This window comes from Choloepus didactylus, chromosome 3 (assembly GCF_015220235.1).
Source record: "Choloepus didactylus isolate mChoDid1 chromosome 3, mChoDid1.pri, whole genome shotgun sequence".
NCBI classification, from domain to species: domain Eukaryota; kingdom Metazoa; phylum Chordata; class Mammalia; order Pilosa; family Megalonychidae; genus Choloepus; species Choloepus didactylus.
This window is the reverse complement of record NC_051309.1, coordinates 88,393,325-88,407,292: the sequence shown is the minus strand read 5'-3', so window position 1 is coordinate 88,407,292 and position 13,968 is coordinate 88,393,325. Positions and strand designations below refer to the sequence as shown.

Sequence of the window (13,968 nt, the reverse complement as noted above, 5' to 3'; positions counted from 1 at the left end):
AGATGATCCTATATAAGTCACTCTATTCCATCATCTGTTCTCTGCATAGCACTTTCTGGCATCTGACTTTTGTTGTTGTCATTCACCTTTTATTGACTTCCTCCGGTGCTGTGAGGGTAAGGAAGGACTTGTTCACTTTATTCCCCTATAGCAGACATCAGGCACATTGTAGATACTTAATAACTTTTGCTGAATGAATAAGTTTGGGTTAAATCTACAAGGAGGGTGAGTGTTACTTCTGTTCTGATGGTTATTCCAAGTATGTTAACAAAAACTATAAATTATTCTTAAATACAGTATTAAGCCGAGGACAATACCATTTGGTCATTTGGTCTTAGGTGTAGGATAAAAAATTGCTTTGACACATACCACATTCAATTTTGCTGATGGGAATGGAAAAAAATCTGAAAATAAACCCTTTTTAGCACTGTACCTGGAAAAACTATCCAAATATCACTTTTTTTTTTTAATGTGAGTTAGGGGAGAAGGGGGGGAACAGGAATATTAATGAATGGATTACATTCGAGATTATTGCCATTTTTTTCCAAAGTACTCTGACTCTTGCAATATCATCCTATTGGTTTTTAAGGATAAATGAACTATACTCATTTTCTCTCTTAATCCTTCCCTCGTAGCGCCCTCTGGTAAAGCCACGCACGTGAAAAGATCTCTGGAGAAACAGCGCCATCTGCTGGGCAATGGTTGCTGTAAGTCTGTCGTGGCAGTGAGCCAGTGGCCCTTCCTTGTTTGACTAAATTGATCAGTAAGGCTTAGCAATTCTAAGGCCAGCCTTCCAGAAAGCCAAACTGGAAGCCAAGCTACTGGAGAATTGCTGATGATAAACGAGAACCGTTTTTATCTGAGGTGCCTCGTCTGAATATAAAAACAAAAAACAACCAGGTTTTGACCCAAGTTTAGAAATCATCGGCACTATGGGAAGGACCACGACTGAGGCAGAAAATCTGGATAACAAACAGGAATAAAAAAGGCCATAACTTCCTAAGAGACCTTTGTCCTCCTAACCCACTATGAACGGGATGCTGAGAAACTTCATTGCTGCTGTTCCCTTTTTGGAAGTTCCAGCGGTGAGTTTTTCCTTCTTCTCTTTTAAGGACCATGAATTTATGTGGATTCACCTTCTAGCTCACTACCCACTTGCTTACACAGGCATTTTGCCTCCCTAGTGACCAGTCTACGTTGTCTCTCAAGTTCTTCCTAAAATCCTTTTCCATCACATTCCACTGTGAATGTTTTTCCTAGAATCTAAGATATATTCTACTGATGTTTTCCCTTTCCTTTCATATCCTACTTTGACAAGGTGAATCCAATATTTCAATTTTCTCTTAATTTCCTAATCTACTTTCAGTCCTCATATCTCAATGTGAACTATACAGTTTTTCTGGTACCCTTTTCATCATGAACGGTAAATGCCTTTCTACTTCAATTCTCTGCTGGCTACATACTGGGCACTGGCCTCTAATTCCTTAAATTCCTTTCTCATCTAATCCTGATGCATAATTTCTCTCATTGCCTCCTTACTTTTCTAATTCCTCCTTTACTGCCATTAAGAGACTCCTTTTTCCTGCTGTCTTCTTGTGAGCTTTTCCAGGAATTGTATGAAATTCATTAACATTTATGGTTTTACCATTATTCATAAATTGCTTCCATTTCTAAGATTTACTTAAATTCATTTACCTTTTTCTAATACTGAATATTTTCATAATCCTCAGGTCTCTTAACTATTATAAGATAAAAATTATCAACATAAAAGTTTTATTTCCCCTGCCTTCTCTTATTTGCAAGGTTACTTCCTTTTCCTTATTCAAAGCATTCCCAAAATTATTCCTCCAGGATTCATTACAATTTTTCTTGATTTATTAGGAGAAAAACTGCCTCCTTCAAGCATTATCTTATATACTTCATATATAAGATTCTCAAATATCTAAGAAACCCAACTCACATCCTGAATGCTTACTTTCCAAATGAAATAGTAACCAATTAGGCTAGCTATATATGCACATGTGAATAATAATCATTTTCCACTGGCATTCCATTAAAACACACATATATACATATACACATTACATACACACACCCCTCACATGATTAAGGCAAAAATCAAAATTCTTATTTTTCATTCTCTCTTCAGTCTAAGTTTTTCTTTTGCTTACGGCAGTTTGTGATATAGTTTAGGGACCTACATAAAACTGAGTGAAGAAGAAAATGTTTTTATTAATCACAACATGAAACTGACATGACATCCTATTAGAATAGAACAAGGATAAATAATGCTGCTAAGAATTTATATTTCTCTTATCCTTTTCAGAGGAAAAGATTACATGTTACAACTCTTACTGACCTTAAGGACTGATTTCAGTAAAACCATTTTGGTCTTTTTAAAAAAGTAAACAGCAATTAACATGTATCTTCAAACTGTACTAAGTAGTTAGAAAGACAACTATAAAATCTCTAATGATAACAACTGGCAGGATTAGGGCTGTTTTGTTAAACATTAACAAATGTTAATCTCTTTTAGCTGTTATATCAATGCACCTTTTTCACTGGTAAGGCAATTGCTTGCTGTGGGTGTCGATAAGTTTCTCTTAAGTAACAGATAATTGATCAAGATTAAAGTGAGTTTTGTTTCCAATTTTGCTGTCTTTTGGAGCAGAAACAAATAACTTTGTCTTGTGAACACAGAGAGGCAAATATTGTGAAATACAGCTGTTGTAATCTTCTAACAGCTAAACTAACAATTAAATGGAACAACGAATCATTTTTATGAATAATTCTTTGAAATAATTCTTTGAAAATTATGAATAATTTTTATGAATAATTCTTTGATTTTTTAAAATAACGAGGCTTTTGAATAAATTCTCAAAATTAGCTTTCCATTTTGGTATATGACCTAATAAACCTAACACATTTGATCTATATTTTGATCTACAGTTTAGTAATTTCTTCTATCAACTACACTTTGCCCTTAATAAGGGTTAGAGTTGTGGTTTCAAACAATTTCTACATATAATACATTTTTAAATAAGCTTCCATTTCACTGAACTGAGGTTCTTTTTTTTTTTCACTTATGTGCCTAAGGTAATTTGAGCATACGCATACATACACTTGCATATATGTGTGTGCATATATATGTGTTTTTTTAGTTTTTAAGTTTCTTTTACCATTAGAATAAAACTAGACTATAAAGAGAACTCTGAGGAACAGCATGAGCAGTGAGAAATCCTTCTCTAGGTTTAAGAAGGCAGGTACAGTTCGTTGAAGGATGTGATGAGGCTGTAGTAAGTCTTTTCATCATCTGTTAATCCTGCGTTGCCAGGTCTCACCACTACAGCTACATGCACATCTGCTTCCTCGGCAGCACTGGCCTCTGTGAAAATCAAAATTTGTGTCAGAAACTTTAAAAAAATGATGTCTGACTATGTGCGGATTTCTTAGCAGCAACCATGGAGATAAAAAGGAAGTGGTGTGATATATTTAAGATACTGAAAGAGAAAAACTGCCAACCAAAATCCTACATCCAGCAAAACTGTCCTTCAAATATGAGGGAGAGTTCAAAATATTCTCTGACAAACAAACAATGAGAGAGTTTGTGAACAAGATACCTGTTCTACAGGCAACACTAAAGGGAGCACTATAGATAGATAGGAAAAGACAGGAATGAGAGGTTTGGAACACAATTCTGGGTGATGGTAGCACAGCAATGTAAGTACACTGAACAAAGAACTATGAATATGGTTCAAAGAGGAAGGTTAGGCACATGTGGGACACCAGAAGAAAAGAGGAAAGATAAAGACTGGGACTGTATAACTCAGTGAAACCTAGAGTGTTCAACAATTGTGATAAAATGTACAGATATGTTTTCTCATGAGGGAGAACAAATGAATGTCAACCCTGCAAGGTGTTAAAAATAGGGAAGTATTGGGGGAAAAATACAATCAACGTAACCTAGAAACCATAATTAACAGAATCATTGTATTTATGCTTCCTTTAATGTAACAAAGGCAGTATACCAAGGTAAATGCAGATAAGAGGGGGGCACAGGGGAGGGGTGTGAGACTCTTGACATTGGTGGTGTTGTCTGACCCTTCATTCTACTTTGATCTAAGGTTATCCTTCCTTTTGCTGCTTCCTAGCTGTCACATTGTTTGTTGGTTTTTCTTTCTCTTTCTTTTTTCTTTTTCTTTTTCCTCTCTACCTTCTTTGACTCTTCCTCCTGCTTTGTGGAAAAAATGTAGATGTCCTTATATAGCTAGTGGTGAGGGTGGTGAACACATAAATATGTGACTATACAGAGAACCACTGATTGTTTACTTAAGATGGAATATGTGGGGTGTGAACAAAACCATCTTAAAAAAAAAAAAACGGGTTGATGATGAAAACTTGAGGGCAATATACTGAGTGAAATAAGCCAGACACATAAGGGCAAATATTGCAGGGTCTCACTGATAGGAACTAATTATAATATGTAAACTCATAGAAAGTTGGAGATTAAAAGATGGGAATGGATAAAACAGTGAACCTCGTGGTGGGCAATGTCCAAGATTAACTGTACAAATATTAGAAATCTCTTCCATGAACCAGAACAAATGTAGGACACTACAACTAGAAGTTAATAATAGAGGGGCACATAGGGAAAAAATATATACCTATTGCAAACTATATACTACAGTTAGTAGTATTTCAACATTCTTTCATAAACAGTAACAAATATACTATACCAATACTACAAGTCAACAATGGAGTGGGGGTGGTTAGGGGTATGGGAGGATTTGAGTTTCCCTTTTTTGGTCTTTATTTCTTTTCTGGAGTAATGAAAATGTACTAAAAACTGAACAAAAATTAACTGTGGTGATGGATGCACAGCTGTATGATGTTACCAGTGGCAACTGATTGTACACTTTGGATCTCTGGTTAATTGTATGGTATGTGAACAATCTCAATAAAAAAACAAAACAATAAATGGGAGACCTTAAAGGCTTGGGAAAAAAAAAATGATGTCTGAGAATTGCTTCAAAGTAATCAAGGGGAAGAGTGAATGGATGAAATAAGTTTGGCCCTGATTTGATCATTGTTGAAGTTAGATGATGGGCACAATAGAAGTGGATGATATTATTTCCCCCTTTATATATGTTATAATTTTTCCATAAGAATGTTTTTTTTAATACACACCTGTACTTGACAGAATGGCAGTCTACACTAGACTTCTGGCTTTCATTAAGTACTTATGGATGTACATTGCCCACCACGAGGTTCACTGTTTTATCCATTCCCATCTTTTAATCTCCAACTTTCTATGAGTTTACATATTATAATTAGTTCCTATCAGTGAGACCCTGCAATATTTGCCCTTATGTGTCTGGCTTATTTCACTCAGTATATTGCCCTCAAGGTTTCATCATCAACCCGTTTTTTTTTTTTTTTAAGATGGTTTTGTTCACACCCCACATATTCCATCTTAAGTAAACAATCGGTGGTTCCCTGTATAGTCACATATTTATGTGTTCACCACCCTCACCACTAGCTATATAAGGACATCTACATTTTTTCCACAAAGCAGGAGGAAGAGTCAAAGAAGGTAGAGAGGAAAAAGAAAAAGAAAAAAGAAAGAGAAAGAAAAACCAACAAACAATGTGACAGCTAGGAAGCAGCAAAAGGAAGGATAACCTTAGATCAAAGTAGGCCATGTCCTGTCCCACCCCTTTCTTCCATTCCCTCCCATCAGTCCTTCAGGACAAGCTGTCAGTAAAAAATACCAATTAAGGAGATAGGGACAAAAAGAATCCTAAGATCTAATCAGGGCAAAATACCTCAAATAGAACTTGCTCCCGCCTCCAGACCCCACATGTGTGAGACACCCTGCCTAGAATGCCCAACTTTTTTGCCTCGCAAATTCCTACTCTTTGAGATTCAGCTGAAATGTCACGTCTTCCAGAGCGACTACCATCTGTCTTAGAGCATCCAACGTGCTTCTTTCATATCTTTCATTTACCTCTATTATGACCTTATAATTTGATATGTCATTACCTGTTGCCTCACTTGTTAAATTGTGCATGCCTTAAAATCAGTGACTGTGTGGTGGGATAGAAGTAAAAAAAAGGACTAGTCAAATGAAACTAGATAAGCTAGGTATTGCAGGAGATATCTCTAATATGCTTTTGTTTACATTCCTGTCTACTTGTTTCCAACTGAATGATAATAGCTAATACCTTATATTAATTTAGCACCTACTATGTGCCAGGTACCATTCTAGGACTAGGGATATAATACTGAGCAAAACAAAGCTTGCTTCACGGAGCGTCAATTCCCATCAACCTTCACAACAATCCTGAGGTAGGATAATAATACCCAGGCTACGGATGTAGAAACAGAGCTAGCAAGTGGTAGATCTAAAATTTGACACCTGTCAGTCGGATTCCATGGTCTGATTCTAGAGCAAGGGTTGGCAAACTACAGCAAAAGATGCCTGTTTATGTAAATAAAGTTTTATTAGAAGTCAGCCATCACCATTCATTTGTGTATTGTCTATGTCTTCCGTTCTGCCTTAACAATGGAGGTCTGGGCACATGGTACCAAAACACAGGATGAGAAGTCACAGAAAAAAGCAAGGCAGGGAGGGGGGGCAAGATGGCAGACTGGTGAGCTGTAAGTTTTAGTTACTCCTCCAGGAAAGTAGGTAAAAAGCCAGGAACTGCGTGGACTGGACACCACAGAGCAATCTGTCTTTGGGCATACTTCATACAACACTCATGAAAACGTGGAACTGCTGAGATCAGCGAAATCTGTAAGTTTTTGCGGCCAGGGGACCCGCGCCCCTCCCTGCCAGGCTCAGTCCCGGCGGAGGAGGGGCTGTCAGCTCCGGGAAGGAGAAGGGAGAACTGCAGTGGCTGCTCTTATCGGAAACTCATTCTACTGATTCAAACTCCAACCATAGATAGACTGAGACCAGACACCAGAGACTCTGAGAGCAGCCAGCCCAGCAGAGAGGAGACAGGCATAGAAAAAAAACAACACGAAAAACTCCAAAATAAAAGCAGAGGATTTTTGGAGTTCTGGTGAACACAGAAAGGGGAAGGGCGGAGCTCAGGCCTTGAGGCGCATATGCAAATCCCGAAGCAAAGCTGATCTCTCTGCCCTGTGGACCTTTCCTTAATGGCACTGGTTGCTTTGTCTATTAGCATTTCAATAACCCATTAGATCTCTGAGGAGGGCCGTTTTTTTTTTTTTTTTTTTTTTTAAATCCTTTTTTCTTTTTCTAAAACAATTACTCTAAGAAGCCCAATACAGAAAGCTTCAAAGAATTGCAATTTGGGCACGTCAAGTCAAGAGCAGAACTAAGAGAGCTCTGAGACAAAAGGCAATAATCCAGTGGCTGAGAAAATCCACTAAACAACACAACTTCCCAAGAAAAGGGGGGTGTCCGCTCACAGCCACCATCCTGGTGGACAGGAAACACTCCTGCCCATCGCCAGCCCCATAGCCCAGAGCTGCCCCAGACAACCCAGTGTGACGGAAGTGCTTCAAATAACAGGCACACACCACAAAACTGGGCGTGGACATTAGCCTTCCCTGCAACCTCAGCTGAATGTCCCAGAGCTGGGAAGATGGAGCAGTGTGAATTAACAAAGCCCCATTCAGCCATCATTTGAGCAGACTGGGAGCCTCCCTACACAGCCCAGCAGCCCAGAACTGCCCTGGGGGGACGGCACTCACCTGTGACATAGCACAGTCATCCCTCAACAGAGGACCCGGGGTGCACAGCCTGGAAGAGGGGCCCACTTGCAAGTCTCAGGAGCGATACGCCAATACCAAAGACTTGTGGGTCAGTGGCAGAGACAAACTGTGGCAGGACTGAACTGAAGGATTAGACTATTGCAGCAGCTTTAAAACTCTAGGATCATCAGGGAGATTTGATTGTTAGGGCCACCCCCCCTTCCCGACTGCCCAGAAACACGCCCCACATACAGGGCAGGCAACACCAACTATACACGCAAGCTTGGTACACCAATTGGGCCCCACAAGACTCACTCCCCCACTCACCAAAAAGGCTAAGCAGGGGAGAACTGGCTTGTGGAGAACAGGTGGCTCGTGGACGCCACCTGCTGGTTAGTTAGAGAAAGTGTACTCCACGAAGCTGTAGATCTGATAAATTAGAGATAAGGACTTCAATAGGTCTACAAACCCTAAAAGAACCCTATCAAGTTCAGCAAATGCCATGAGGCCAAAAACAACAGAAAATTATAAAGCATATGAAAAAACCAGACGATATGGATAACCCAAGCCCAAGCACCCAAATCAAAAGACCAGAAGAGACACAGCACCTAGAGCAGCTACTCAAAGAAGTAAAGATGAACAATGTGACCATAGTACGGGATATGAAGGAAATCAAGAAGACCCTAGAAGAGCATAAAGAAGACATTGCAAGACTAAATAAAAAAATGGATGATCTTATGGAAATTAAAGAAACTGTTGACCAAATTAAAAAGATTCTGGACACTCATAGTACAAGACTAGAGGAAGTTGAACAACGAATCAGTGACCTGGAAGATGACAGAATGGAAAATGAAAGCATAAAAGAAAGAATGGGGAAAAAAATTGAAAAACTCGAAATGGACCTCAGGGATATGATAGATAATATGAAACGTCCGAATATAAGACTCATTGGTGTCCCAGAAGGGGAAGAAAAGGGTAAAGGTCTAGGAAGAGTATTCAAAGAAATTGTTGGGGAAAACTTCCCAAATCTTCTAAACAACATAAATACACAAATCATAAATGCTCAGCGAACTCCAAATAGAATAAATCCAAAAAAACCCACTCCGAGACATATACTGATCACACTGTCAAACATAGAAGAGAAGGAGCAAGTTCTGAAAGCAGCAAGAGAAAAGCAATTCACCACATACAAAGGAAACAGCATAAGACTAAGTAGTGACTACTCAGCAGCCACCATGGAGGTGAGAAGGCAGTGGCACGATATATTTAAAATTCTGAGTGAGAGGAATTTCCAGCCAAGAATACTTTATCCAGCAAAGCTCTCCTTCAAATTTGAGGGAGAGCTTAAATTTTTCACAGACAAACAAATGCTGAGAGAATTTGCTAACAAGAGACCTGCCCTACTGGAGATACTAAAGGGAGCCCTACAGACAGAGAAACAAAGACAGGACAGAGAGACTTGGAGAAAGGTTCAGTACTAAAGAGATTCGGTATGGGTACAATAAAGGATATTAATAGAGAGAGGGAAAAATATGGCAAACATAAACCAAAGGATAAGATGGCCGATTCAAGAAATGCCTTCACGGTTTTAACGTTGAATGTAAATGGATTAAACTCCCCAATTAAAAGATATAGATTCGCAGAATGGATCAAAAAAAATGAACCATCAATATGTTGCATACAAGAGACTCATCTTAGACACAGGGACACAAAGAAACTGAAAGTGAAAGGATGGAAAAAAATATTTCATGCAAGCTACAGCCAAAAGAAAGCAGGTGTAGCAATATTAATCTCAGATAAAATAGACTTCAAATGCAGGGATGTTTTGAGAGACAAAGAAGGCCACTACATACTAATAAAAGGGGCAATTCAGCAAGAAGAAATAACAATCGTAAATGTCTATGCACCCAATCAAGGTGCCACAAAATACATGAGAGAAACACTGGCAAAACTAAAGGAAGCAATTGATGTCTCCACAATAATTGTGGGAGACTTCAACACATCACTCTCTCCTATAGATAGATCAACCAGACAGAAGACCAATAAGGAAATTGAAAACCTAAACAATCTGATAAATGAATTAGATTTAACAGACATCTACAGGACATTACATCCCAAATCACCAGGATACACATACTTTTCTAGTGCTCACGGAACTTTCTCCAGAATAGATCATATGCTGGGACATAAAACAAGCCTCAATAAATTTAAAAAGATTGAAATTATTCAAAGCACATTCTCTGACCACAATGGAATACAATTAGAAGTCAATAACCATCAGAGACTTAGAAAATTCACAAATACCTGGAGGTTAAACAACACACTCCTAAACAATCAGTGGGTTAAAGAAGAAATAGCAAGAGAAATTGCTAAATATATAGAGATGAATGAAAATGAGAACACAACATACCAAAACCTATGGGATGCAGCAAAAGCAGTGCTAAGGGGGAAATTTATAGCACTAAACGCATATATTAAAAAGGAAGAAAGAGCCAAAATCAAAGAACTAATGGATCAACTGAAGAAGCTAGAAAATGAACAGCAAACCAATCCTAAACCAAGTACAAGAAAAGAAATAACAAGGATTAAAGCAGAAATAAATGACATACAGAACAAAAAAACAATAGAGAGGATAAATATCACCAAAAGTTGGTTCTTTGAGAAGATCAACAAGATTGACAAGCCCCTAGCTAGACTGACAAAATCAAAAAGAGAGAAGACCCATATAAACAAAATAATGAATGAAAAAGGTGACATAACTGCAGATCCTGAAGAAATTAAAAAAATTATAAGAGGATATTATGAACAACTGTATGGCAACAAACTGGATAATGTAGAAGAAATGGACAATTTCCTGGAAACATATGAACAACCTAGACTGACCAGAGAAGAAATAGAAGACCTCAACCAACCCATCACAAGCAAAGAGATCCAATCAGTCATCAAAAATCTTCCCACAAATAAAAGCCCAGGGCCAGATGGCTTCACAGGGGAATTCTACCAAACTTTCCAGAAAGAACTGACACCAATCTTACTCAAACTCTTTCAAAACATTGAAAAAAATGGAACACTACCTAACTCATTTTATGAAGCTAACATCAATCTAATACCAAAACCAGGCAAAGATGCTACAAAAAAGGAAAACTACCGGCCAATCTCCCTAATGAATATAGATGCAAAAATCCTCAACAAAATACTTGCAAATCGAATCCAAAGACACATTAAAAAAATCATACACCATGACCAAGTGGGGTTCATTCCAGGCATGCAAGGATGGTTCAACATAAGAAAACCAATCAATGTATTACAACACATTAAAAACTCGAAAGGGAAAAATCAATTGATCATCTCAATAGATGCTGAAAAAGCATTTGACAAAATCCAACATCCCTTTTTGATAAAAACACTTCAAAAGGTAGGAATTGAAGGAAACTTCCTCAACATGATAAAGAGCATATATGAAAAACCCACAGCCAGCATAGTACTCAATGGTGAGAGACTGAAAGCCTTCCCTCTAAGATCAGGAACAAGACAAGGATGCCCGCTGTCACCACTGTTATTCAACATTGTGCTGGAAGTGCTAGCCAGGGCAATCCGGCAAGACAAAGAAATAAAAGGCATCCAAATTGGAAAAGAAGAAGTAAAACTGTCATTGTTTGCAGATGATATGATCTTATATCTAGAAAACCCTGAGAAATCAACGATATACCTACTAGAGCTAATAAACAAATTTAGCAAAGTAGCAGGATACAAGATTAATGCACATAAGTCAGTAATGTTTCTATATGCTAGAAATGAACAAACTGAAGAGACACTCAAGAAAAAGATACCATTTTCAATAGCAACTAAAAAAATCAAGTACCTAGGAATAAACTTAACCAAAGATGTAAAAGACCTATACAAAGAAAACTACATAACTCTACTAAAAGAAATAGAAGGGGACCTTAAAAGATGGAAAAAAATTCCATGTTCATGGATAGGAAGGCTAAATGTCATTAAGATGTCAATTCTACCCAAACTCATCTACAGATTCAATGCAATCCCAATCAAAATTCCAACAACCTACTTTGCAGACTTGGAAAAGCTAGTTATCAAATTTATTTGGAAAGGGAAGATGCCTCGAATTGCTAAAGACACTCTAAAAAAGAAAAACAAAGCGGGAGGACTTACACTCCCTGACTTTGAAGCTTATTATAAAGCCACAGTTGCCAAAACAGCATGGTACTGGCACAAAGATAGACATATAGATCAATGGAATCGAATTGAGAATTCAGAGATAGACCCTCAGATCTATGGCCGACTGATCTTTGATAAGGCCCCCAAAGTCACCGAACTGAGCCATAATGGTCTTTTCAACAAATGGGGCTGGGAGAGTTGGATATCCATATCCAAAAGAATGAAAGAGGACCCCTACCTCACCCCCTACAAAAAAATTAACTCAAAATGGACCAAAGATCTCAATATAAAAGAAAGTACCATAAAACTCCTAGAAGATAATGTAGGAAAACATCTTCAAGACCTTCTATTAGGAGGCCACTTCCTAGACTTTACACCCAAAGCACAAGCAACAAAAGAGAAAATAGATAAATGGGAACTCCTCAAGCTTAGAAGTTTCTGCACCTCAAAGGAATTTCTCAAAAAGGTAAAGAGGCAGCCAACTCAATGGGAAAAAATTTTTGGAAACCATGTATCTGACAAAAGACTGTTATCTTGCATATACAAAGAAATCCTACAACTCAATGACAATAGTACAGACAGCCCAATTATAAAATGGGCAAAAGATATGAAAAGACAGTTCTCTGAAGAGGAAATACAAATGGCCAAGAAACACATGAAAAAATGTTCAGCTTCACTAGCTATTAGAGAGATGCAAATTAAGACCACAATGAGATACCATCTAACCCCGGTTAGAATGGCTGCCATTAAACAAACAGGAAACTACAAATGCTGGAGGGGATGTGGAGAAATTGGAACTCTTATTCATTGTTGGTGGGACTGTATAATGGTTCAGCCACTCTGGAAGTCAGTCTGGCAGTTCCTTAGAAAACTAGATATAGAGCTACCATTCGATCCAGCGATTGCACTTCTCGGTATATACCCGGAAGATCGGAAAGCAGTGACACGAACAGATATCTGCACGCCAGTGTTCATAGCAGCATTATTCACAATTGCCAAGAGATGGAAACAACCCAAATGTCCTTCAACAGATGAGTGGATAAATAAAATGTGGTATATACACACGATGGAATACTACGCGGCAGTAAGAAGGAACGATCTGGTGAAACATATGACAACATGGATGAACCTTGAAGACATAATGCTGAGCGAAATAAGCCAGGCACAAAAAGAGAAATATTATATGCTACCACTAATGTGAACTTTGAAAAATGTAAAACAAATGGTTTATAATGTAGAATGTAGGGGAACTAGCAGTAGAGAGCAATTAAGGAAGGGGGAACAATAATCCAAGAAGAACAGATAAGCTATTTAACGTTCTGGGGATGCCCAGGAATGACTATGGTCTGTTAATTTCTGATGGATATAGTAGGAACAAGTTCACAGAAATGTTGCTATATTATGTAACTTTCTTGGGGTAAAGTAGGAACATGTTGGAAGTTAAGCAGTTATCTTAGGTTAGTTGTCTTTTTCTTACTCCCTTGTTATGGTCTCTTTGAAATGTTCTTTTATTGTATGTTTGTTTTCTTTTTAACTTTTTTTTTTTCATACAGTTGATTTAAAAAATAAGGGAAAGTTAAAAAAAAAAAAAAGAAAAAAGACAAACAAGGAAAAAAAAAAAAAAAAGATGTAGTGCCCCCTTGAGGAGCCTGTGGAGAATGCAGGGGTATTCGCCTACCCCACCTCCATGGTTGCTAACATGACCACAGACATAGGGGACTGGTGGTTTGATGGGTTGAGCCCTCTACCATAAGTTTTACCCTTGGGAAGACGGTTGCTGCAAAGGAGAGGCTAGGCCTCCCTGTATTTGTGCCTAAGAGTCTCCTCCTGAATGCCTCTTTGTTGCTCAGATGTGGCCCTCTCTCTCTGGCTAAGCCAACTTGAAAGGTGAAATCACTGCCCTCCCCCCTACGTGGGATCAGACACCCAGGGAAGTGAATCTCCCTGGCAACGTGGAATATGACTCCCGGGGAGGAATGTAGACCCGGCATCGTGGGATGGAGAACATCTTCTTGACCAAAAGGGGGATGTGAAAGGAAATGAAATAAGCTTCAGTGGCAGAGA

General features: G+C 38.3%; 1 protein-coding gene across 4 annotated transcripts in view; it reads right to left on the bottom strand.

The window, feature by feature from the left end:
* Positions 1 to 2,212: 2,212 nt before the first annotated feature.
* Positions 2,213 to 13,968, bottom strand: part of ENOPH1 (enolase-phosphatase 1) — a 54,020-nt gene continuing 42,264 nt past the window's right edge. For all 4 annotated transcript variants that reach the window (XM_037830099.1, XM_037830101.1, XM_037830098.1 and 1 more), the window contains one exon: positions 2,213 to 3,385. In XM_037830099.1, coding sequence (XP_037686027.1) covers positions 3,252 to 3,385 — 134 coding nt within the window. In that variant the 3' untranslated portion in view covers positions 2,213 to 3,251. The remainder of the gene's footprint in view (positions 3,386 to 13,968) is intronic.